This window comes from Dermacentor andersoni, chromosome 7 (genome assembly GCF_023375885.2).
Source record: "Dermacentor andersoni chromosome 7, qqDerAnde1_hic_scaffold, whole genome shotgun sequence".
Taxonomy (NCBI): Eukaryota; Metazoa; Arthropoda; class Arachnida; order Ixodida; family Ixodidae; genus Dermacentor; species Dermacentor andersoni.
Window position 1 is genome coordinate 86451785 of NC_092820.1, and position 27748 is coordinate 86479532.

The window sequence follows — 27748 nt, forward strand, 5'->3', positions numbered from 1 at the left end:
GGAGCTCTTCTAGAACGGTTGGGCTGAGGTGTTTAGGTATGACAAGTAGGAACTCAGAGCCCTCCGGATGAAGGTTACGACGGTACAGAGTACCGTCGCGGAGGACGAAGAGGCGTACAGTGGCGTCGGCCGCAGAGTGTTCAAAACGGTCGATGAGTGCTCTGATGTAGGCATCACTACGTTGCTCGTCGGCGAAATGAAGCAGCTGCGACACAGTGAATGCACAAGCAGCACTGGTAATAATGGAGGAGTCAGGGTCGTCAACAGGGTAACGCGACAAGCTGTCAGCGTCTTGGTGCAGGCGGCCAGACTTGTAGACCACGGAATACGAAAATTCTTGTAATCTCAAAGCCCATCGACCAGGCCGGCCTGTAGGATTTTTTAGAGATGAGAGCCAGCAGAGAGCATGATGGTCAGTGACTACGGAAAAAGGGCTACCGTGAAGATAAGGACGGAACTTCGCAACCGCCCAGACTACAGCAAGGTATTCTCGTTCCGTAATGGAATGGTTGCGCTTCGATGGTGTCAGGAGGCGGCTCGCATAAGCAATAACGCGATCCTGGCCACGCTTACGCTGGGCTAAGGCGGCATCTACGCCATGACCGCTGGCATCTGTACGCAATTCTGTAGGGGCCTCAGGGTCGAAGTGGGCGAGAATGGGTGGTGAGGAGAGAAGAGTAACGAGACGAGAGAAGGCGGCGGCTTCTGCAGTACCCCACGAGAATTGTACGCCTTTCTTCAAAAGATTAGTGAGGGGTCTAGCAATTGCCGCAAAATCTTGAATAAAACGACGAAAGTACGAGCATAGCCCTACAAAACTTCGAACGTCTGCGGCTGTCTTCGGAACCGGAAACTCTCTGACAGCGCGAGTTTTGTCGGGATCAGGCTGTACTCCGGAAGCATCAACAAGATGGCCCAGAAGAGTAATTTGCCGGTGGCCAAAACGACATTTGGACGAGTTAAGTTGCAGCTTCGCCTTTCGAAATACATCAAGTATAGCTGTTAGACGCTCAAGGTAAGTGCCGAACGTAGGCGAGAAGACGATGACGTCGTTGAGGTAGCAGAGACATATGGACCATTTGAAACCACGTAGCAAGGAGTCCATCATACGCTCAAAGGTTGCAGGGGCGTTGCATAATCCAAACGGCATTACTTAAAATTGGTATAGGCCATCAGGTGTGACGAACGCAGTTTTTAGAGCGCAGCTCTTTGGCGTCCGTTCCTGGGTTTCGCGTCGTCGTCGGCGTTGTCGTCGGCCTCGTAACCAGCTCCGCCCCCCTTTCATCCCCCCAGCGCTAGCAGCGACCGACTGATACCGCTGGATGCCGCTGACGCCGCTAGAGAGTCAAGATAACGTGACTGCATAGAACACCGTCGCCGCCATGCAGAAAGAGGAGGAAAGGGTCCCCCCCCCCTGTTCTTGTGTGGCGGATAGGGTGCTCTTCAGTTGCCGACGCGCCGGTCATTTCACGTAGGCCCCGGCACGTCGACGAATACGTGACCACCTTCCCACGGCTAGACCTGGTTCTTAGCGCTGCGGAAGCGAGGGTATCATATTGTTTGTGTCGGCATCGGCGGCGTTGTCCCTGAAACCAACTCCGCAGCTGGGGTTGACTCACTATCGGCGTCAGCGGCATCAGTCAGTCGCTGCTATCTCTTCCCTCCTCCCTTTATCGTGTTGTCCGCTTGCTGCGCGCGCTTCTGCCCCCATCGTTTGCCGCTGGGTGTACACGCCGCCCCCCTCCCCCCTCTTCCTGCGAGTCTCCGGTTGTCAAAGCGCCGGCTCGAACTTAATTCCTTTCTTCGCTCCTCCTCCAATGCAACCCCTGTGCGGTGGCAATCAGAGAGCCAGATCGGTGGCGGCGGATGTGTATATGTGCACCGCCCGAGCCGAAATTGCCGCTGCCGTTCGCCCTGTGCGGTGGCAATCAGAGAGCCAGATCGGTGGCGGCGGATCTGTATATGTGCACCGCCCGAGCCGAAATTGCCGCTGCCGTTCGCCACTGCGAAATTATCTTGCTGGTAGTAGCTGCCTACTTCGCCCCTACCGCACTCACGAAAGACGTCGTGCACTTCCTGCAACTCGCATTAACCGTCCATCGATCCACACCGATGTTAGTAGTGGGGGACTTTAATGTTGACATAAAGACAAACAGCAATTTCCTAACACTTATGCGGGAGAACATCCCGTTCCTCTCGCTCGTAACGCGTCCCACGGCTGTGACAACCTCGCGAGGCACTTGTATAGATCTCGTCTTTGAGAATCAAGCATTGGTGTACCAAGTCGAACATATATCAGTCTATTTCTCCGACCACAAAGCTTCCTTCATGACTGTCAAGAACTGTTAGTGGAGTCTTTGTTAAAGGAATACGTGTGAAAAATAAAAAAAAAATTCTGTGATAGCGCATACATGTGTTGCTCGATTTCTTTGCCTCAATCTATCGAAAAGGTGAAACAGCTTATTTGCTGCGCTCTAATTTCGCATTAGGAAGTAACGTAATCGTCGGTAATTTTTTCTCTGTCCATATCGTCAACAGCAATCTGCCAGTATCCAGAACGAAGATCAATAGAAGAGAAATAGCTGGAACCGTGGAGGCAGTCAAGGGCGTCGCCTATACGTGGGAGCGGGTAGACGTCCTTCTTAGTAATGTTGTTCTGGTGGCGGTAGTCTACAGAGATGCGCCACGTGCCATCCTTCTTCTTGACCAACACTACAGGTGACGCCCAGACACTCGAAGAAGGCTCAATGATGTATTTGTCTAGCATTTTGTTGACTTCACATTGAATTACTCGGCGTTCCGACGCAGAAACTAGATACGGTCGTCGGTGAATAGTAGTAGCATCACCAGTAAGAATCCGATGCTTGACCGCGAGCGTCTGGCCTAAAGGGCGATCGTCGAAGTCGAAAATGTCTCTGTAGGACGATAATACTTGGTAAAGGTATTCAGCCTGCGCAGAAGACAGGTTCGTCGCAACCATTTTCTGTATCTTGGGATCGGCAGCCGAGGCTGGCACGATGGGCCTTCTAAGCTAATAAGAAGAATCGGTCGATAAAGTTGCCACGTGATGGTCGCCGAGACAATCAACGTTGGGAAGGCAAATACCTTGCGGTAGAATTTGCTTTGCCAATCCAAAGTTAAAGATAGGCATGAAAGTGCGGTTCGCAGTAATAGTCAGGATACTGTGAGGCACGGTAACGTCCTACTGTAGTGGAATGTCGGACAGAGGAGTGACGAGGTACTCGCCATCAGGGACTGGTGGGGAAGACGAGAGTTCAATATACGCTATTGATTTTGGCGGCAGGCGAACGAAGCCGGTGGGGCGTAGGCGGCACTGGGGTGTGTCAGAAGGCTCTGCGAGAATCGGCAACTGAAGGCGAAGGGTACTGGAAGAGCAGTCAATAAGAGCAGAATGCGCCGAGAGAAAATCGAGGCCGATAATAAGGTCGTGGGGGCAATGAGCAATCACGGTGAAGATGACAGGAGTGTGGCGGCCGGCGATGCTGCCCCGTGCCATACACATGCCGATGATAGGCACAGTACCGCCATCCGCAACGCGGACGCGTGCCGACGCTGGGGTGAGGACCTTGTTGAGTCGTCATCGGAAGGCAGCACTCATAATAGAAAGATGCGCACCTGTATCGATCAGTGCCGTGAGAGGATAGCCATCAACATCAACGGCAAGAAGGTTTTGTTTCGTGTGTAACATGAGCAGAAGATTTGAGGGCAGGGTGGACAACGCAGCTTCACCTCCAGAAGCTGCAGTTCCTAGTTTTCCGGCTGGATCCGGGAGGCAGTAGGCGACGGAGAGAAGCGACGGGGTTGGGGCGAACGAGACTGATGGCGTCGAGGTGAGGGAGAGCGACTGTAGCGAAGGTTCGGGGCAGGAGCATCAGCGGCAGTGGGTGCATGGCGGGTGGCATAGGGAACAGAAGGTCCAAAGATGCGAGAATGAGCGGCGGCGTAAGTCCGAGGAGATGGTGGCCATCGGTTTCAGCAGTCACGGGCGACGTGACCGATGCGACAGCAGTGGAAGCAGATCGGCCTGTCATCAGGGGTACGCCATTCGGACGGGTTGCGGCGAGATGTGGCAGAAAAGCACTGCCGTGGACGAGGAGGGCTGCTAGAAAACTGGGGAACCGTGGATGGATATGATGAACACACGGAAATGAGACACATATTCTCAAATTCCTGTCTGACGACGGCCTGAATCAGCGCAATCGTGGTTGCTGGTCGATCGAGAGGCGTCGTGGAGAAAGCTGGCAAACAGGCGGCCTCAAGCTCGCGGCAAACAAAACGGGTGTCATCGTCACAGGGGGTGGTATGACGCAGTGGACCCTCACATGTCGCCGTAGCAGCAGTGTTGGGTAGTCGCGTGATGTGATGTGTGATACGGCGGCTCTTAGCTTGTTCAAGGCGATGGCATTTTTTGATGATGGCGTCGATAGTCGAGACGTTACCGAAAACAAGCAAACTGAAAGCATCGTAGGCGATGCCTTTTAGCACATGCGACACTTTATCTGCTTCAGACATGATATCGTCAGCTTTGCGGCAGAGAGCCAAGACGTCGAGGTTGTATGAAACGTACGGCTCTGTAGATGTCTGAACACGAGACGCAAGAGCCTTTCTCGCGGCAGCCTTGCGCCCAATGGGGTTGCCTAACTGTTCCCTGAGCTTTTCTTTGAAACCGTCCCAACTATTTATCTGGTCGTCATGCGTTTGGTGCCACACGCGTGGGGTGCCGCCGAGATAAAAGATGACATTGGCGAGCATGATCATTGGATCCCACCTGTTATTAGCACTGGCGTGTCGATAGATCTTCAACCATTCGTCAACGTCCTCTCCCTCTAGGCCAGAGAACACGCCAGGGTCGGGATGTTGGGCAACCGTGATGACTGGAGCACTCAGACAAACCGAAGCCGTTGCAGAGGCTGTCTCGTCACAGGCAGGCATGGTGACATGCTCGATGTACCGAACACTTCGGAGTTCCGTGGTGAGGACGGGGATCGCTAACCTGCACGAGAATGTTACGTGTGGAAAAACACAGATGTAAGAGGCCATATACAGGGTATTTACACTGGAGCCAGATCACCAGGCGGACATGCCCGCGCCAAGGGCACAGATCCACTTCGTCGTCGTTCTCGCGGCGGCTCGTCCCTGGAGTATCGCACAATGGTATCGTAATATATATATATATATATATATATATATATATGCAGGATATTTGTGCTAACTTTAGGCCGAGTGTAAACTCTATTCACTCTATGACGACGCGACTAAATGCACGTTGCTCACTTTTGTATGTAGCGGGTCGCGCTATTTCAGTATCTTGCTTAATTAGCTAATTAGTCAAGGATATAATTAAGCAACTTCTTAAGCAAGGACGTTAGGAAGGAAATTCCAATGAGAAAGTTGCAGAGCAGTTGGCAACACGTCCGAATACACAGTTTCTGTCTTTCTTTCTGTTAAGTATTAGTGTTTTTCAGCTTACTGCGGATGCCCGTGAAATACAAAAAACACCACGTGACGTGCCCGCATGCGAGTCGGGATGGCACTGCTCTTAAGCCTTCCGCACACAAACAAACATACCATTTAACTGTTGTGAATACCCGTCTGCTTGTCTCCATCATGAACAGCAGCGAGGGAAGCATATCGCTGGCGTCAATACCACAGCCAATGCCTTCGTCACTGTCCTGTCGTCTTTTAAGCGGCAAGACACCCTGCTCGATGCTATGCTCGTTTGGGAGCGCTGCAAGCATGGCGCGCAAGCGGGTATGTCAGGTGATATTTTTTTTTGTTTCACGGGAATCCGCAGTAAGCTGAAAAACACTAACACTTAATAGATAGAAAGTTAGAAATCGCCTAATCGGACATTTTACAAAGTGTTCTAGAACTTTCTAATCGCAATTTTTCGCTTAACTTTGTTGCTTCAGAATGGCTAATTTTCTTGACTGATTAACTAGGTAAGAAAAATACAAGAATAGCGTGACTCATACGAAAGTGACCAAGATGCATTTGGTCGCATCGTGTTATGGTGCATCGGCACATTTTTAAACTCTGAGTAAAGTTAGGTGAAACACCCGGCATAAGAAAGAATGCGCCTGAAAGAGAGAAAGTTGTTTTCCAAAAAGTGCATCAACTTTTCAGGCAGAACGTTGCGGCAACCATACATGCCTCTATTGTGAAGTCATATACAAACTTATGTGTGCGCTGTGCCCGTACAAAAAATTATTGAGAAGGCATTGAAATATCTTTGGTCAATGTTGAGTTTTTTATTGAGGAATTATTGAGACTTTGTTGGAGAATTGTTGGGTTGAGTGTTGAGGACTCTGGAATATTGGCCACTGAAATTTAATTGAAACACCATTGGGTACCTCAATGTTGAATAATTGTTCAGTTACCATTGAAAGTCCATTGTGCTTAGACGATCCGTGTGTTCATTTTGTTGAATGGATGTTGAGTTACCATTGATTCTGCATTGAACTGATGTTGTGGTAGTTCTGTTGACCTGTTGTTGAATTATTGCCACAGCACTGAAAAGCACATTGTGGCACAGTTGAGATGGCATTGAGATTTCAGAAGTCGCTATTGAAATATGATGGACCTTTCGTTGGGCTAGTGGATTTTATTCATATATTGAAATTGCTTTGCTGTTCCCACATGCATGCCCCGATGCCTGCTCATCTTTCCCAAACACAAACAAAATCAAAGGAGCGATTGATCAACTTGAAGTACCTTTATTTACACTAAAGATGCGTGCACGTGAAACATTATTACTGTACATAAGGCACCACTACATCGAACCTGTAGACAAAGGCTAGTACCTACTGTACTCTAGCAGTGTAAATACATATTGAAAACCTATACATATGAATTCAATCAAAACGATCATTGTGGTCTTCACTTTCGACTTAAGTTTATCACTAGAAGGCAAAGCGAGTCAAAAGGCAGGGCTTAAGCATACCCTTAAACAACCAACTTTGAACACATGAGCACTTGAAGCTGCTTGCGTGTGAATACATAAAAGACATCTGAATATGTTACATTAAAATGTTTCGCACGCTAGCACATCTCAGGAAGAGCTACGGCTGACTGTGAGAAGGCAAAATAACAGACTTGAAACAAATGACTTCACGTAAATATATACAAGCTTTAGCACACGTCTTTCACCGCGATTAAAATTTAATGAAGTACCAAAGAAAACTTGCCTGAGCTTTGTCTTCGAGATATATATATTTTCATGTTGCCCAATTATTTTATAAAGTAACATCACCCAACATCTAATAATTGACGAGACATCATTTAGAAAGTTGTCGGGCATGGTGAGCACCTGAATCATATGTTTCTCACGAGCCAGGTTTGCTTTCTTCAGAAATAAACTTGCAAAACCTTTGTGTAATGAATGTAGCTTATCTCCCTGGCACAAGTCAAGAACAATCAGTACACCATTTGATTATGTTAATTAGGGGTACAGAAGAGTTTGTTGGTAGCATTGCCTCAATTTAGTGAGCTCATTTTCAGGTAATTTTTCTGGACTTGCACAAAGCCAATTAGAGCACTTTTTGGGGACTCTTTCCCTATACCCAGCAACTAAGTGGTACCTCAGTCAATAAAGAGATAAGGCAAGGTTAATACCTTGAACGATAAGAGAAAAAATTATTTAGCACAGAAAATTGGTAGTAACACACGGCTAACACAATTCCAAACAGCCAAATAAATGGTCACTTGCACTTTCAGTATCAAGTACCCCAGAAACAGTCATAAAGAATGAGAAAAGGTTCCAATGATTCGACAGCCAGATTGGTGAGTGAAAAACGCAAATAAATGAATGTACTAAACACCAAGTGCCTAAATTTCGCAGGTAAAATGTTATTAAAAGAGCACCAGAATTTTGCTGCATAAAATACATAAAGGTTGCATAAAAATTGGGACAAAGCAGAAACTGAAAGACGGAGGGAGCTACAGCACCCGTGTTGAAAAACATTACAAGGAAAGTGATACATATGCATATTTAAGCTCACAATTTTCGCTCCAACATACAGAAAAAAAGCATGCACTCAGAGCATAAAAAAAAGGTTCATGTGCCTGGAGAATGCAGCACCAATGGAGAAGCGTCATGAGAACCGAAAAGTAGATCTTAATACGAATGCTTGCAAACTACAATCAGGCATGTGCCATGTCTTGAATGGATGAAATTTATAAATCTTAAACACAAAGGAAGTTACCATCACCCTTATTGGCTTCCTCAGGGGACTCCTTGAAGTTGAACTACAAAAATGTACTTACTGTTAAAAACAAAGAAGATAAGACCCTATAGCGTTCTTCCTGAAATAAACCGCGCAAATAACTTCATGTATCAATTCTATGAACACTTCGCCAATTCGGTGTACATATATATTTGACAACCACACAAACAAAGACGAGAAGGATGAATTAAGGTAGGAACACACATGAACGCTGACTCAAGAAGTTTATTCGTGAAGCCAAAGATTTTAAACACACTGGCCAACTTCACAAAAAAAAGACATGGATGGGCAACAGAAACAGCCTGGCACAACAAAAAAGGACGGAAATACGTCCTGCAGAATAAACATGTGCGTCAAAAACTAACAAAAACATGAAAACTGAAAGGCTTGTCTTGTAAGTGATATTAAGGAGAAGTACTGCCGCAACTCTTTCCCACTAAGGGTCGCAGAAATCTTGCTTATGAATATTTCTTCGTGATCAATAAATAATGCTTGCAGAAGTCCTCTTGTGTTCTGGTCTTTGTGATGAAACAATCTTTCTTTCTGCTCTATACCGCAGCACCAGAGGAGCTCCAGAAACAATATTTATTGATCACAAACGAAACAAATGCATAACCAAGTTCTCTGTTGCCCTTAGTGGGAAAAAGTTGCACTTCTCAAAAGAGTATTTCTCGTTGGGTAGTATCACTTATCGGACAAATCTTTCGCTTTGTCGAAAGTCTGATAGTTCTCGTTTTTCACGCACGTTTATTCTACATCACATGGCTTGTTCATATTTTTTTCTTGTCGCACGTGGCTGTTTCTGCCACGCATGCACGGCTTTTTGCCTGTGTGAAGTTGACCAGTGTCGTTAATACCTCAGTCATCAAAAGTAAACTTTTAGTTGAGCTTGCGCTCGTGTGTGCTCCTACCTATTTCTTTTTCCGCCTCTGTTCGTGCTGCTGTTTACAGTACGCACATATCACTTGGTTAAGCTGGTAAACATTCTCCCAAGCAAAAGTAAATGCCTCCCCTCAAAAGGTAGCCCATCCTTTACTACTAAACGCCAGAGCAAATCGAAAGTAAGCCTTCACAGCGTCCATGCGGCAGCTAGTAGACCACATAGCAGCACAAAAAAATAGTTGAAAATCCCACTTGAGGGAGAGTGGCAACAGAGATGCGAGCTTGCGAGTGAATCAACCACATATCAACGGGTGTCTTGTACGACGCCAAGGTGCTTTTGGCGTAGAACACTTTAGCACCTGGGAATTCGCTGCATGCGTAACCTGTGAGAAGGGAATGTGGACAGAAAATGAGATTACGCGGATTAAGAATCTGCCACACACTGCACATAACTACGCACGAAATAGAAGTACACGCTATACTGGCAAGTAAAAATGTGCGACTCTTTACGAGTGCCGTCGGGAAAAGGAAGAAATGGGCTGCTACGGTAAATGTTAGCTAAAACACGCACAGCGATGTTTCACAGCGGGGAAAAATGTTCCCGGCTCTCTCGCAGAACCAAAGACCACGCGACAGTGCATAGCCGATTCCAAGCAGATATCGAATCTTTGGGTAAAAGTCCAGCAGAAGGAATGACCTAAGGGTACGCCGAGAATAATGCGAGTGTGAGCCTGCCTGTACGAGTGAGAACATGTCGCCCTTCTTTGAAGCTAGCCGCTCCGGCGTGGCTCCGATCATCCCGCGCGATTTGTGTGCAGAACGTCGCGTACACGCCGTTGCGCGTTTTGCGCGGTAGCATCCGCGCAGTGAACTAGCTTCATGCACGCGGCATTCTTCACCGCGCCAACGGTCCTCGAGTGCGACACTTAGCTCGAGGTGACAACGCGCTGATTGGTGCTCCTTTCGCTTCCGGAAGCAACGCACATTCGAATCGGGCCTACTCAAAGAGGCAGCGGAGAATGGTGGCATGTTTCGGTAATTGCCTATCGTACAGTACGCCTTTAACGGCAACCCGTCGCGCTAGATAAAGATGCTTACTGTGGTAGTTCTCGCGGTGATAGGCGATAAGGTGAGCCCGTCGGCGGCTGTGTTCTTTGCCGACGTCGTCAACACGCCTCTGTTCATTTGCACTGTGTATCCGTGTACAGTCACCGCGCGGAAGCTGCGACTAATCGGTTGGCCGTTCTCCGCAAATCCCAAAGAAGCGAAATATATTTCGCGGTGCGCCGCATCATTAGCCGCAGCCTAAATCGAGGCGCGCTTAACCGCTACGGCACAAAAGGTGATCACACTACCCGTATGGTATACGATGAGCCACTACAGAAAAAAAAATAATTCTGATGTTCCACGAGCTAAACCAACGATCTGATTACGAGGCACGTCGTAGTTGGGGACTCCGTAATTATTTTAACATCGTGGAAATTTTTATTTGCATACAATGCACGATCCACGAGCGTTTTTGCATTCCGCTCCTTTGGACTGCGGCCGCTGAAGGGACCGTATCCACGACCTCGAGCCCCAAATTGCCACGGCAGCCACCATAGTTACGAAATGCGTAAGCGTGAAGTGGACCATTGCCTTCCGGTACGAGTGTGGTACAAGCGTAGCACAGCTGCACACCTGCTGCACGATTATTTGTCGCGGTTCTCCTAAGCTCGTAGTGCCTGCCTAAATAGCTTGAAAGGCAGCGCGCCTCTCACGTATCGGAACGCGATAACAAGCGCTTAGACAGCCCACGTGAATCCGCATGAAAGATGACATGGCCACTGTACAAAATTATCACTGCTCAGAGAAGCCGATCCTTATGTTCCAATTGTGTTCTCTCATACAAATGAAAGAAGCGTTATTAGACAGGAACAAATGAAGCCATGCAATTTTACGCACAAGTGACGGCGGCAGCGAGAGTTAGTATCGCGCGCATTTGCTCCGGGTCATGCGGTTTGCTTGAAGAAAGTGAGCGGTGTGCTTACCATCTCACGCTCGTTAATGTCAAAATAGAAAAAAAAGGCTACGTGCCCAAGAAAACGAGATAACTTACCTATCTTCAGAAGTGCGGCTCCGACTGTTTCGGGGTGCCTTCTCTGCAACAGGCATCATGACCTCTTCCGCGCAACTCATCAAAACAACCAGGCTCGCACATCAGTACAAGACTAGTAGCTGGGTGAGCCAACCACTTCAGCGGATAAATCACCCACTTATCGTCGTTAAAGCATTTCACTAAAATGTGCGTCATGATGTCCGAAAAGAAAAAAATATTTTCATCAAGAAGCACGACGCGTGAACCACCGCACAACTGCAACCGAATAACTGAGTCCGAAAGCCGTTCACAGCTTCACTATCGTATTCAGTTATAAAAACCTTTCAAACACAATATAACGGCACTTTGAAACCGCTAATTAATTAGCAATAATTTTTCATCAACTAACCATCATTAATTTTTTAAGAACAACTCAATTTGTAGCGTAAACAATAAATACTACGACCAAAAAAATGCGACTACGAAACTAGCGGTAAGCGTGTGTACTGTTGCAAAACGAAGCTCGCTTTCACCCGCTTGATCGCACACATACACACCCGAACGCTACCTTGACGTTTGTCGCGCCACCTAGAAATAAAGATTACTACTAGTTTTGCTACTTTAACAAAAATAAACTTCTAAAATAGTTTGTAGCACCTTTGCAGATGACGAGGTGACAAGTAAGGTGTGATAATAGTCCGCTACCTGTATTTCTTTCAATTCCCTTTGGTATTCTTAACGGAACTTACGAGACCTGCAAGCTTGGGAGGACAACAGTTCGGCGAGGCTCAAATAAATCGCGTGCTTCTTGCAAGGCGAGAGACGGAAGCAGCCGCAGATACCGCGATTAGCTGTGATACTGTTGCGGCCGTTGCTGAATCCCAAGCTCTTGGAAGTCAATGGTTATAGCGGTTGCGCGCTGCGATCTCAAAGTGCGTTCGTTCTTCGATCTCTAGTACCACGGACATTGGATAAAAAAACTATTTTTGCTTTACCGGCAGAGAGTACGTCGCAGGAAATTCGAAGACCTCACCCGTGTATGTTTGTAGCTTGTGCGTGCTTGTATCCTACGGTTCCGTTCCCACAGCGCGTCCGATGCTCGAGGGTAGCGTCATGGCCTGTCGGCACCTGTCTTATCGCCGGCCGCGCCGCCGCCGTGCCTACTTTTGGGGAACTCCACATGCGCGTAATCACCGTGTTTGCAAGTGAATTTCGCATTCTTCTGCTCCCCGAAACGTGCTCATTTCGGATCGTACCAATGGTTATGTCATCTAGTGTATGTTAAAACGACAATGGCATTTGTTCACCAGCGAAGAATTAAATCGTTATGAACTTGGGCTGTCATGAATCTAGTTTAACGTTGCAGCTTTTACGTAGCGAAAATGGCTACGAAAGTAGGGCGGTCCCGGAGATAGGCGCTTCAAAGCGCCAGCTGTAGCGACAGCACTGGGGAGTGGCACGCGGCGCAGGCGCCAAGCATTTCGGAGCTTACTTGCTTTGGAATGAGAGGAGTATGCGCGTTCGTGGCCCATTGGTTAGAGTACCGGGCTCGACGGCCGACGTTCGATTCCGTCCCATTGGTCACACATTATCTTCTTTTAATGAAAGCGATGCGAAAGAAGAACCTACCTGCCGCAAAGTGACAGGAATGAGGTTGCAACGCTTCGCAATAAATGTTTGGAATGTCTTCATATGCGAGTCCTAATTATTGTGTACTGGGCGCAACTGCTACACAAAAAAAAAGAACTAGAAAAATCAACACAAATTACCCAATAAAGTGTTTATTGAGAACACTCAACGGTAATATTGTTGTGCAAGGGTAGAGTGAACTCAATTGCTCTTGAAAATTTGTGGGAGTCCGTTGTTTCAACAATCGCCCAACAATATATCAATGGTGAATCAACAGTCATTTTCTACGGGTGTCGGTGAGTGCGCGGGCAGGGCTTTTTACGTAACTTAACGCGTCAATGAAAAAATTGTAGAGCGGCATGAAAAGCTCCCGATACGGTTTTCTGTTGCTCAATACGTGTCACATAAAAGTATTTTTCCAAGCATGAAAGAAGCCCGCGAATACACGCAAAGTGCCTCAAGCGGCCAGTCGTGCGCCAATTTTGCGTGCTTTTGCGGGCTATTTTCACGCTCCGAAAACACTTTTATGTAGCACATGTTGAGCAACAGAAAGCTGTATCGGAAGTTTTTCAGGTTGCTCAACAATTTTCTCATTCACACTTTTCATCTAACTATAATATTTGAAAAGTCAGACAATTCATTACTAATAATTTTCGGATTAAACTGAATGAAAAAATAAACTACTTGAGTATCACCGAGCGACGGCAAACAAAATTACCTTGGTTCTATCCAGCCCCATTGCATTCTCATATTTTGAAACTCTGGCTGAAGTTAGCTGGGAAGCCCGGCAAAGAATACGTGTGTGACTGAGAGTGAGTTGTTCAAGAAGCACGTGCATCGACATTTCAAATAAAACCTTGCGGAATATATATATATATATATATATATATATATATATATATATATATATATATATATATATATCTAGAGGGCGTTTCACATAACTTAAACCACAGACGGATCTACTGGGTGGGCAGGGGTCACTGTCTCCCTGCCCACTCGGTAGATACGTCTATGGTTCAAGTAACGTGAAACAACACCCTGTATGTATGCAATGGTGATCAAGTGATTAGTGCAGCAACATATACGTGCAACAGATGGACTCAGTGTTATTCAACAATAAGTTAACAGCATTTAGTCAACGACTTTATAGTTGGAAACTATTCAACAATGGCTCAATATTACTCAATACTATTCAACAATATATCAAGAGAATTTAGTCAAAGACTTTATTGTTGGAAATTACTCAGCAATTGCTCAATTATACCCAATATTAGTCAACAATATATCAAGAGAATTTAGTCAACGAATTTATTGTTGGAAACTACTCAACAATAGCTTCATAATACTCAATACTATTCAACAATATATAAACAAAATTTAGTCAACGTTTATGAACTGCCCAGCAATTTTACTGTTGAATTATAGCTCTGGGGTTTCAATAAATGTTGAGGTATTATTGAAAGGCTATTGAGTAAACAATTCATCACCAATACGCCAACAATATTTCAACAGTCATTTTCATAAGGGACGAGCCCGCGTGCCCTCGCCAGCATTTGCCACGCCTGTACGAAAACTACACAAGAATTCACCTTCAGCAATGTACGACAAAAATTAAGGGGTAGAAACCCTAAAGCTTGCATTGTATCATATAGCACGATCCCAAGTTACTTGAAGTACCCAACTGTGGGCGTCGTGGTAAAATAAGCGGTTTCTGCGCCAAGTACGAGGGCTTGATAGCACGCCATATCTGTTTTATTTGTACTGTTGCTCTGCGGCAGTTTCTCGGATGTCGTTAAATCCATCTTCGTCACTGCTGACGGCGACAGGATGACAGCTAGAAGTGCGTCTGTGCTACAGCACGACAGATACACTTTTTGTACCGTCGGGTAATACGTTGACGTCAGCTTATTCTACGGATCTTACAAAACGTTTATTCCGATTTTTTTTAGATTGGCTCTCTAGCTCATCTTAAATGAGTGTAAAATACTTACGTTACCCAGGGAGGTTCAATAGAAGTGGCAGTCGGGAATACTAGCAAGTACACACTGCTTGACGTCATCTTTCCCTTGCCAGGTGTGTGGGGCGGAACTGCTTTTGGGCCGCCAGGCAAGTGGCCTGCAGATAAAAAAAAAGAAACCTTATTCAGATACACCTAACGTGTAGGAATGTATTTTAAGCGAATATTTCGTTAGGTAGAAAAGAAATGCCATAATCTCGCCCTATTCATTCCAGCGTCTTTGGCGCAAAAAAGGACAAGAGCTTAGCAATGTGACACGTGTATGCACCCGGTGACCCCCGTCATATTCAGGGACGTGCTTTCATGTCGAAATGGGCCGCATCGTGTCGGGCCCGCTGTAAAAAAATGGTGAAAGAGACACGTTGGATGCACTTTTAGCAAGAGCCGTCTATACCAGTAGAGCAAATGGTATGCAAACGGCATGTTCAAGGAAGAGTTGCATAAGATACTTCACCGCGACGCAATAACAGATGCTGAAAGAACGTATATTCACAATCAGCCACCAGAACCAGTTCTCGCAACGCACAAAACTAGTTGTTTCATTTCGCTGCCTTTGTGATGTAGAAAGAAACACTTGGTGGGCAGATGTGGAGATTTGTGAATGTTAGAAAAAAGAAGCCGGAGCTACTATACGTGGTGATCAATTTTAAATTGTCGGGAATATTTAAAGATCAACTGAGGCAGTAACATTTTTTTGCCCTTCAGCTGGATTGTTCGAAGAGGCAGACATTTCTAGCAGGAGAAATCGGAACGCATATACAAATATTTATTCGTTATTTTCGAATTACGTTCCTAATTATTTACGTTACGGAACATATTGGAATTAATGATTTGTAGCCGGTTAGTGAAATTAAAAGATATATCGACTTCAAGTTTATGTGCAAGAATGACACTAATTTGTAGATAAGTCGCAATGTAGGACAAAATACATGGGCGCTTCCGTTACGTTTTTGCTTCAATGCATGAAAACGCCTTCTCTTAAAAAAGCATGTGGAACAACAATATATATTTACGGCGACTTTGATTGCGTATATATCAAAACTATTTTCATTCTGAATGTCCATTCCAAGGGGATACGCCTTGCAAGCTCAAGGGTGCCAAATCGTAAATTACAATATATGCCGGAAAAATTGGCGAATTTTTTTTCAGTGGTTAAATATGTCCTTCGACTTCTGGTGCAGGTATTGTCAACCTCTTGGAATAATGCAGCTCAAAGAGTGGAACTATGTAATCTGTAACAGGCAATTTTTGCAAATTCCGGAAATCAATTAAAATAAACAGCCCGTATATTGGCAAAACAATTATATCCGCTAATGTTGCCCTTCATTATCGTGAGCACGATCCTTTCATGACTGCACATATATTTGCGCCACAATCATCCGAAAACCACCGATATATTCGACATTTTTGAAATAAAATGTGCAGCGCCGATTGTGTAAGCAACCCTACCGTATCTTCCTCTGCCAAAAAAAATATTGAATATCTTTAGAGTTAATTGTAATTCTTGAACATGAGCTCAATGAGCGTTTAATAAATGCACTGACCCTATAATAAAGATTTAATTGAAATTCAAGGAATAATGTACGATTTGAATGAATGAATTATGGGGTTTTACGTGCCAAAACCACTTTCTGATTGTGAGGCACGCCGCAGTGGAGGACTCCGGAAATTTCGACCACCTGGAGTTCTTTAACGTGCACCTAAATCTAAGTACACGGGTGTTTTCGCATTTCGCCCCCATCGAAATGCGGCCGCCGTGGCCGGGATTCGATCCCGCAACCTCGTGCTCAGCAGCCCAACACCATAGCCACTGAGCAACCACGGCGGGTAATGTACGATTTAGCCTCACTTCTTGTTTTGTGGTCACTGCAAACGGGCACATCATAAAGATTCCAATCAAAATATTTTACTACCAGACTGTCAGTTGTCGAAGCATCCTTCAGCTTCCTGGTAGCACCAGGATCAATTGCTTCTACCTTTGAATAATAAAACTGCGCACTAGTTTAGCGCAAGTAACACATACATTATACCAGCCCATGCAGATGTGCTGGTAAGAGTCTGGTGCTGGAGTTCGTACATTAAGTCCGAACTCCGCGAAAATGGGCCAAAATTTATTTATTTATTTATTTATTTCAAAATACTGCAGGCCAATGTGATGGCCCAAGCAGGTGTGGGTTACATCCAACATGAATGTGCAAAGCAACAGACAACAAAAAAGCAAGCAAGAAAGAAGAAAAGCAAAAAGAAAAAAATAATAAAGCCTAAGAGAGAAGGTAACACTCCAACTCAGCGAGAAAACTATTGGAACCAACAATATCAGACGGCAAAGAATTCCATTCTTCCACAGTTCTTGGAAAATAACTGAATTTGAAAGCTTTTGATCGGGCAAAGATTGGGGTTAGTGCAAATTCATGGCCATGGCGTGTGCGTCGTGTTGTTAAGGGTTTTATACTGTCAGGTAGATCTATTTTTATGTTACCAAACATACAATTATAAAGAAATGAAAGGCGACTAAATTTTCTGCGAGCTTCTAGCGTAGAAATACAGTTTAATTGCATTAGGTTGGATGGGGAATCAAGTCTACGATATTTGCCAAATATAAACCTAACAGTTTTTCTGTTAATACGTTCAAGTTGCATGATATCTTTCTTTAAATATGGATCCCAAATGATAGAAGCATACTCAAGCTTAGAACGAACACACGTATTATAAGCTAAAAGCTTTGTTTGCGAGGGTGCGAATTTCAGTTTTCTTTTAAGGAACCATAACTTACGTAGTGCAGATGTGCAGATATCAGAAATGTGGGTTGACCAAGTTAAGTTGCTTGTGAGGGTGACACCTAAGTACTTATATTTGCCTATAATTGAGATACTATTGTTCCTAAGGGTATAACAGAACTGGCTCGGATTTAGTTTCCTGGTGATACGAAGTAGTACTGTTTTCTGAGTATTTAGTTGCATGCCCCATTTTTGACACCAGTCGTCAATAACATTCAGTGCATGTTGCAATTCAATGTGATCTCTGGGGGATACAATTTGTTTAAAAATGATACAATCATCCGCGAACAAACGTACAGACACATTTTCGGGAATAATATCAACCAAGTCATTAACATAAATTAAAAACAAAAGTGGTCCCAATACACTTCCCTGTGGAACTCCAGACGTGACATGAAGAATAGCAGATGATGAATCATTTATTACCACATACTGTTGTCTGTTGTGAAGGTAAGCCGCAATCCATTGAACTATTTGTCTTGGTAACCCCAAGCACTGTAATTTGTAAAGCAGTTTCCCATGTGGCACTTTGTCAAAGGCTTTACAGAAATCTAGAAAGATAACATCTATTTGACCTGATGCATCAAGCACTCGTGAAAATTCATGTACAGTTGTAACTAGTTGTGTAACAGTGGATAACCCTTTTCTAAATCCATGTTGAAATTTTGATAGTACATTGTTATCACTAAGGAATTCATGAATGAAGTTTGCAATAACATGCTCGAGAAGTTTACAACAACTGCTTGTAATAGAGATAGGACGATAATTCTCAAACGACAAGTGGTCACCTTTTTTATGAATCGGCTTAACACGTGCTATACCCCAGTCAGTCGGTATTTCCCCTGAAGACAGTGAACAGTTAAAAAGAGCAGTTAGAAACCCGGATAAATACTCAGCGTATCGGTTAAGAAAGGCATTAGGGATACCGTCAGGCCCAGCAGATTTTTTAGGATCAAGTTTTAACAGCATATGTATTACTCCTTCCCTCGTTACTTCTATGTCGGTATCAGTTTCAACGACTGAATTCTGAAATTCGTAATCATCGGTTTTAGTAAAAACACTCTGGAAATATGCATTAAAATGTTCAGCAATAGCACAGGAGTCAGTTATCACCAAACCATCGACATTCATTTTGCTAATCCCGGTTTTCGTCTCACTTAAGTACCGCCAGAACTTTTGTGGGTTAGTTTGAAGAAAATCTGTCAATGTATTAGTATAAAAATATTTCCTTGCTTTTGCCAAGCTTGTTTGTAGCTTAACTTTTAATTCTGTAAACTGGGAAGTCATTGTTGCACGCTTCTTGCGTAGTCTTTTAATTTTACGCTTCATGTGGATCATTTCTCGGTTAATCCACGGGTTTACACGGTGGTTACACATTTTTCGGCTGGGTACAAAATTATCAAGACAATAATGTATGGTTTTAACAAAGAGTTGCCATGAGGTCTCAACATCGTGTGATAAGGTTTCGATATGCGTATCAAGGTAATCAATTATAGCGACATCATCAGCCTTACAAAATTCTTTTACAACAGTGGCTGACTGAATTTTTTTAGTTCGACCTAAAGCCTTATCCCAGATAAAGAAGATTAGCTTATGGTCAGAAATACCAGGCTCAATTACAATGAATCATTCAATGAATTCCATTGAATCATTGTAGAGAGCGTTAACACAAATACCAAAATATATAATAAACTCTCTTCAGCCTTCAGTAATCTTCAAGAAGCGTGCAGGGTTTGCTGAGTTTCGCAGATTGAAATGTGTACTCACAAATATTTATTTTGTTTCCCTAGGCACAACTTCTGCGCAGAATAATAAATGTTGTGCTAAGGAGCTAGTTTGAAAGTAGCTCTGTTACAAGTTTACGCAATAATTACCACTAATATTTTAATAAGAACCTTATACAGGAATTTGTTGCACTTCCAGGCACTGACTTCGTATTCTTATTCTTCGCCGAACCTCCATTTTAATGGCATGGTTTTCAACGTGCACCCCACCTTTGCCAATTTCTGCTCCTCAAGTGCTCTACTTTAGGTTTTGTAAAAGTCCTTTATATTTGTGTGGTGCTCTAATAAACTAATTATAGAGAATAAAGTACCATAGATACTTTTGTTGCTATCGGAAATAAAAGCCTACACGTCTGGTTCACCTTCAATTTCACATTACTTTCCTTTTGGGCCGCTGACTTCTGGAGCACTACCTGAGTTGGGTGCGAAATTTGATCATATAGAAGATAATTGTAAAATTCGATGGGTTACTTATGTAGTTTGTAGTCTAGTTATTAGACTAATCTACAATCTAGACTAGTTGCTACACTGTAAACAGAAATGAGCCCATATGGGCGTTTTAACAGTTGATATGCCATTTTTCCCCCCTAGCTTAAAATGAGTACTCCCACGAGAAGAAGTAAAATAAGCTAGAACCATTATTATACCCCCGACCCCATTTGAAGGGGCATTGCGGTTGTAAAATGGGGGTTTTCAAGGAATAACGGTGGCGTAGGGAAAATTGAGACAAGCAAAACCGAGAAAAGAATAACTCAGCCATGACCAACAAGGCAGTCAGCCGCAGCGACAATTTCAGTAGGATTATTTCTGCAGTCAGATTCGAAATATCCCGCGCAATGTGTGTCGGCGCTGTTTTTCTGTTCGGAGTAGCCGCGCCTTGGTGCTGCAGAGGACGCCGAAGTCGGAACTACGCGCGGAGGAACACCAGCCTTCGGAGCGCGCGCGCGCGCGTTTAAAGCTGTGATCGAGCAGCCATTTGCCAGCGACGGCACATTCTTCTACCGTGGTTGATGTTTCTCACTGCTTTGAACCCCCAAGACTCCACGGTAAGTGACTTTGAACGATTATTACATGTTCTATGAGTGTGCATGTGTTCTAAGTGAGGAGACGCGCTGATATGACTTATTGAAGGTCTCGATACAACATGGCGCGACAGTTGGCCGTCCAGAACCATTTTGCACGATCACTGTGTTTCTTCGAGCTTTGTCGTAATCGAGGCGACTTGAGTGCTCAGAGTCAAGCGAGTGTACTTAAAAATTAGGATTTTATATGAGGGACTTTGCCGCGTCTTTAATTGGGCGGATGTGAGCATTCGACATGATCCCCGAAGCGCAAGCCACTACCATAATAGTTACGTGCAGTGCGAGGTGAGCTAAGCTTCGCCGCCTAACCGCGGCCTGAAAATGTGGCGGCTCGTTAAGGGCTTACTGCAGTGCGCGTGTGTGAGTGTTTGTACAGCGATCATTTGTGCGAGAACCGGCGGCGCTTCTTTGTGCGCGGTATCTGCTAGCTGGCGCGTACGTGGCGCCAATCCCCTAGCTCGTGCGATTGTGTGCAGTAGGTCGCCCACTTAGCGCGCATTGTGCAGATTTGCCAGTACGCTCCTTTCTATCGTCTGTGTCTCTTCGCGCCCACGTCGTTGATTGTGCAGGCAGTGCGCGACTGCGGCACGTAGCATGTAGAGCCTGCGCCCGTCGACTTTGATCTACGGGCGTGAAATGTCGGCGGCGCGTTTGTGGTATTAAAAGCGTGTGGTGAGCTTCCAACGGCACTACGGGTCAACGCCGCATGAGCTGCCGGTCAGAGTATAAGAACCTCTTTATTGTTAGCGTACTGCTTGGCGGTAACAGGTGTCCTGCTTGGGTTCAGATTACTGGATATGCCGTCACTTGAACCTTGGCGGCCGGAGCAGGTGAGTACCAGTGGCGCCGGCACCTCGGCGGGCAGAAAACGGTGCCCGTGCGGTGACGAGATACATCAATTTACGCGATGGCATTGCCGGTGATAGGTCATACGGGCGCGTCGCTCCATGCCTGTGTTCTTTGCTGAGGCCGCCACTACGCCTGCGGTGCACTTACTACGTTATATCTATATAGTCGATGCTTGTGCAATGTTGTTATTCAACAGCTGGCGCTGTGCTCTGGATAGCTGAACTTGTTTAATGTTTAATTACTTTGCTGCTGTGCCATTGCGTATTGGGTACAGATATTTAGTATTGAATTCTAGGTGCCAAATTCACACAAAGAAGTTGCGCTTTTCAACTCAGGATCATATCACACATCACAGCGTCATCCTATATTGCACGAGTATTATTAACAAAATTTCTGTTGCTGGTGAAAAAAAAAGGCAGGCCGATCAACCTGTAACCTGTATCTGTGAGAAAAATGTGCTTCAAGTCCGCCATTGTCTATAAAAAAAGGTACTACCTTGGTATTTAATGTCAGTAACACTCATAAGTTATGCATCCTTTTGTGTGAAATAATTTGTCTTAGAAGCCATTCATTGTAAGGGATCAGTAAACATCTCATAGCTTAAGTAGTGCATATGTGCATGAGTTGGGCAAAGGTATTGGTTTGTAAAGAGCAAAGCCATTAAGATATAAAATATTGGCAAGCTTAGTTTAACAATAAGCTGACGAATATACAAAACCTAATGTAGCAGCAGATGTTCTCCAAGATAAGCTTGTGACCAGCTTTTTTGTGTTCTGTGTGATCATTGTAGTGTCAAATTTTTCATTTTTATTTCAGGACTGCGGCTGCGGTCGTTTCATTGCCAACTGTGAGGATGAAGCAGCTTCATGGCCGGAGATCGGGCGCCTCCCATCAGTTTCCCTTTTCAGCAATAGAGGCCTTGGTATGCTCTTACCTAGAGTTTGCTTTTTTACCCTGTATGTTTTGAGCGCAATGGCTAGTTTAGCGCATTACTTAGAGTGATTGGTGTGACACCTGTTCCATAGGAGGTATGCAGGTTATCCCACGTAACTTTAGCAAACTTAAAAATATGAATATGCCACCTAGCTGCACAGAACCTATGTAATGTTGTTTCCTGTCTCTTGGAAATACTTGGATTTCCTGCATTTTGCCTAATTACCTAATTAGTCTTAATCAATTAATCAACTTCTCAAATGTAATTAGATAAAAAGTCTCAATTATAATATTGTAGAGCAACGTGAAAATTTCCCAGTACAGCTATCTGTGGCTCAATATGTGCTACATAATGTGTTTTTAGAGCATGAAAGAAGCCTGAGAATCTCGCAAAGTGCCTTGAGTATGTTTCTGTGTGACAGCGCCTGTGTGGTGTTCTTCCTTCAGTCCTCGTCTTTTGCGCTGTACTAACAGTCGACCTCGAGTGGCCATTCCCGTGGCAGTCTTGCATGTATTGAGTGCTTGCCCTGTATAGGCATGTGTGTTTCCAGTAAGAAAAAAATACTGAAGGAGCCCAACGTGATGTATTTCAGGACAAGTGTATGGTGTAAATTACTATGTGACAATAAAATAAACTGAAACAAGACTTCACAGTAGAGGTATGCAGGTGTGTGCATCAGCATAATGACGAAAACCTCATGCAAGTTTAGAAAAATATTAAGTTAGTTTCTGTCATTCTTCTCTGTCACATTACTATTGCAAAAATGTGCTCTCTAGTATTGCACGATTAAAAACACAGTTCAAATACATCATTTGCTGGAACCTTGACATTCATAGCAACATAGAGAGGAATGATTAAAAATTTGCTTTGCTTCTCTGACCTTCATTTTAGGTCCTTCTCATGTTTGCTAAGCTTCTTAAACTATCATAGACCCCTTCCAGGGTTTACAGGCAGCTTGAGCACATTGTGCCAGATTGTGGAGAAGCTGCAGAGGTCGCAGTCTGTATAGTGGTGTCCGGTAAATGCAAGTTTATTGCAAGATGCATTATGCTCAGTACCAATTATATTAGGTTATAATTTTAGCAAAAATCTCTGTTTTCCAGATATATATCAATGTGTCTTCAAAGAACTGCACTTTTTAAAAGAGTTGCTTATTCTCTGTCTACTGTTCGGTGTTGTTAAATGCATGTATGTTGGACAGCATAGTGCTTGGCCTTCAGCTGAAGGTAGTAGTGTACGTAGTAGGTAGTAATGTAGAAAGTGGTAGCAGTAGTAGCTTTATGCATGTGCATACAGCTGCAGTAAGCCAAATGTGAAAAGATAAGGGCTAATACGATACAGCCATGGAGCAAAATTTACACGAGCAAACTGTTTGATGCAATCCCTAGGAAAGTAAGCAAAAATATAAGAATGTGCTTATATGATAAACAGTACTTATGTTTCAGGCGCATGGCCTTCTACCGCCATATTCCATAACAGTTCATTATTTACCATTTTAAAACTACTTGCCCTGTTTATGTCTAACTGCTCTAAATTCGAAAATTTTCATTGATTGCACTATGAAGGTTTTGGCCGTGGCTTAAGTTACTGCCAGAATTAAATTAATAGTTGTGGCCGTCCTATGTGTGATAACAAAAAGCCATTTTGGAACCAGGTGACTGTTATGCAGTATGCTAAGTGTGCGTATTAGAACAGCCACTTATATTTTCATTGTAACCATGTATAAAGTATGTATGTACACATCTCGAAGCCATAGACTGTGTACTCTTAATTGGAGGTGTTATTGTGTGGAGTAGGTTTTTTTGTAAGCATTGTCTAGAATTTGCACTACATTAAGGTGTAGTGAAGCCAAGCGAAAAATATTGACAAAATGGCTAAAGTACATTCTTAAGAGTATTAAGCGCACTTAGATGACTTTACAGCATGTAGTAAAACAAGAATGGGAACTGAAGTGCTTAATTTTTGTTCATTATTACCATATGGCACCAACATGCAATGAAGACAAAAGAGGAAGAGAAGTGAAGTGCACTAAAGGGCAACTCGCTCCTGATGGGAGCTGCATTCACATCTACATGATGCATGCAATCTTTGAGTTATAGCAGCAGCTAACCACCTGTTCACATTGTTGCACATTTGTATTGTTTATGTACTAAGTCTGGCCCTGGAAGTGTTAAGCAGTGCCACTTGTGGCATTGGTGCTGCATGCAAGACATCCTTCTAACCACAGGTGTTGTGTATTATGTAAACCTAAGTTCTTTTAAATTCATGTAACCCACAAAAGTTCCATTTGAAAGGATGTGCCATATTTGCCACCATTGCCATGAGTAGCATTGGCTGACAGTCACAGGGCGAGACGTTAACCTTGCTCAGCTATTATGCAAAACTATTTTACATACAGATGTGGTAATTAGTATACATGCCGAAAGCCTCACAGAATAAATTTTTTTATTCGCATCTTACAACGATTGTTATTTTGCTTTAACTCAGGAGGCCTTTCTACCTGCGTTGCATCCTGTGTGGACCACTCCAACGATCTCGGCAGAATCGTTGCACAGGTGTGTTCTTTTGTGATTCTCAGTACTGATATTTTCTAGTTTACGTTCAATGTAAATGCACAGATCAAATGAAAAACAGGTTGAAAGAGGAGCTCACAGGCACTGTATCCAAATGTTTGTTAGGAAGGAAAATCTTTTTTACAAGTTGTCGTTATAGCAACACAAGAGAGTCTGCACATCACACCACCAGTACCTAGCAAGCAACAGCATTATACCGTAGAAGAAGCCAAAACATCAGGCGAAAACCTGTACTAAACTAGGGACTGTATTAAGACCTTTTCGAGGCTTAAACAATTTCTTGGGTTACTCTAATTGCTTGAACTGAACTGACGTGTCCTGCAAAACAGTTTGCATTCGCATTTGATACAATCTGCAGCAAAATATGAACAAAGGGCTGCAATACTCTAGGGGCCTACTATTGAAGTTGCAACCAGTCTTCCCAGTGTACTGCAGCCTCAGGAACATGAATTGTGGTACACTGTACCACATGCACACACAACAAATTTTAATCCATGGGCATCTGTACACTGTGCTTGTGCAGGACTGCGCAACTGGCTGTGTATTCGTGGCTGAAACAGCTACGTACATCAAGACGGTATTGGGAAGCCACCATCTTTTTCAGTCAGTGTAACAGTCCATAAACATATGGATTTCCATGAGATTTTGTCTGTCACACTTTTCTTTGTCGTTTTTTTTTGCACTCCAGCTTTGATGGCTGCAAGACACTTCAGGCTGGCTGAAGAGACAGTGGTAGCCTAGTAGGTGGCCTCAGAAAGTTATTATTTTGATTTTTAAGAGCCGACTTGCTTTGGACAATGCTGAATAACACATCAAAAGGTACGGGATTATTGACAATGTTAGAATGACATTGAAAGAAGTTTAAGGCTTCTTTTTAACTCTGATCTGTCTGCTGAGACCAAATCATGTCAGCTTTTAATGAAGCAATGTTCAGGTTGGAAAGCTGCAAGGCTGTGTGGGTACTCAAACACCATCATTGCTTATTATAGCTGAAGTTGCTGTGACATCAAGGCAGAAGCAAATGACATGGCAAAGGAAAGGTTGGTCGACAAAGGACTCATTGGCAATTATGTAGGTTCAAGGGCTATTGCACTGAGTGAGAAAATGTGTTCCTGATACAGCGTGAACAGGGTTAATGCTGAAGAACAAACTGGCACCATCTCCCCAGTCCTACACAAGCACGTGCGTAGAAAGGGATGCCTGTTGGCCTTGAGGGCCACCACTGGAGGGATCACCTGCTATCGCTATGACATAGAATGTGACATCAGATGACTATAGTTCACACCTTTGCTGCAGCTCGCTGGCTGGGCAATTGAAGCCTTGATTGTAAGGATGAAAAGTTTCAATCACAAGGGGGCAATTTAGTTGCCAACTCTTACAGCATGGTTCACTACTCAGTGCTGCAGTGCTGTACGTATTTGACCAAGCCTGGTGCGAGTTCTCATGAGTACCCATGTTCAAGCTGCCGCTAGATACTTAGTTGATAAAGTCACTGAAAATGAAATTTGGTCATCGAAAGAGTCATGAAAACGATGCACACAAGGCTTGTAGCGTGCTTACTTGGTATGACCTCAGTCAAGACACCCTGTGTAGAGATGCTGGCAAAAGTGCAGCAGAAGTGTGGATTGAGGAGAAAAAAATATAAGCTGTTCAAGTTCCACATATAACAAACTGATAATAAATCGCCGTTCAGCAAGAACTCCGGCAAAAGGGGCAAGCCGCACTACCCACAACGAATGCTATAAAAAAAGTACTGTTATTGCAGCAAAATTGCCTATACCTCTTTTGATAGCTTGATAGCTGGTAGCTGGTAGCTACTTGATGGTAGCACTTGATAGCTGGTATCACACAATGTTTTCTATGCCACGGAAATATTCCAGCACGTGGGGGCCACAATTCTCCTAGAGGCCAATACAGACACAGGTTGCCAGCAAGCATGGACTAAAGATTTTTCCGTTTGCATTGATGTAGTCTACCACATTTTGTTTTCTTGGGTGCACAGTCACACTGGGGTAACAATTTTCTGCCTGAATATTCATCGCAGGGAGCACTGCAGCCAGCTAAAGCGAGTTTTTTGTTCACACCTTGCCACAGATGTGGCAAGATGTACCCTTCACCCATTCTTCTAGGCACATTTGTTGGGTTCAAGAAAGAACACAGAGTAGCTTAAGAACTTTATTCCTTCTAGATTTAAGGCGTGGGGCCAGGTATTAACCATTGTTTTAAGAATTTTACCAAACCGGGAAAGATTCTTTCTTGAAAGTCTTCTCATATCGGCTTGATACAGTCCCTGGCTTAGTATGGGTGCATGTGCTGTGGCTTTGTTTTAGTCTGTTTAAACGGTCGTTTTCCTTTTGAGTGTTCCAGTCGCAAAGAAATCACAAATATATTTTGATTTCAGGAACCCTTGTGACATTACACAATTCCTTTACATGTTGCAACCAAGCTTATTTTTTAAACACATGCCTTTCTTTCAGCATGAAAAAAACATCTTAGATGAAACAAGGCAAAAATGGCTGCTTATGCATTTGTACGATATTCCAACTGAGAGGGGTGAAAAGTAATAAAATGTTCTACTTTCATAATTTTTCTACCATGTGTACAACATTTCTTAATAGGCATGAAGCAAATTCACTTTTATCACTAGCCTATTACAGAAACAAAAAATGACAAACTGAGCTTTTAAGGGGGCCCTCAGAAGGGCCCAGTCCGTGCGTCTTCTTTTCTAGCGCCATGGCTGTGAGCGCAGCTGAGCACATCTGCAGCCTGCACACCCTGATCTAGAGGTGATCTGCTGCGTGCGGAAAGACTAGACGTGCTGATATGGCGTGGTATTATGTGCACAGTCTTCCCACGTGTTTAGTACACGGGGTTGCATAATCTGTAGTTTCAGAG

At 44.1% G+C, this 27748-nt stretch overlaps 1 protein-coding gene across 6 annotated transcripts in view; it reads left to right on the forward strand.

Moving 5' to 3' along the window:
• The window catches only part of LOC129385718 (uncharacterized), a 71157-nt gene that overhangs the window by 36450 nt on the left and 6959 nt on the right, over positions 1–27748 (forward strand). For 5 of the 6 annotated variants that reach the window (XM_072289249.1, XM_072289247.1, XM_072289246.1 and 2 more), the window contains 3 exons: positions 19555–20461; positions 22163–22268; positions 24768–24835. In XM_072289249.1, coding sequence (XP_072145350.1) covers positions 20426–20461; positions 22163–22268; positions 24768–24835 — 210 coding nt within the window. In that variant the 5' untranslated portion in view covers positions 19555–20425. Of the gene's footprint in view, positions 1–7737; positions 7804–19554; positions 20462–22162; positions 22269–24767; positions 24836–27748 lie in introns of all 6 variants that reach the window. The other variant, XM_072289248.1, reaches the window with a different exon arrangement.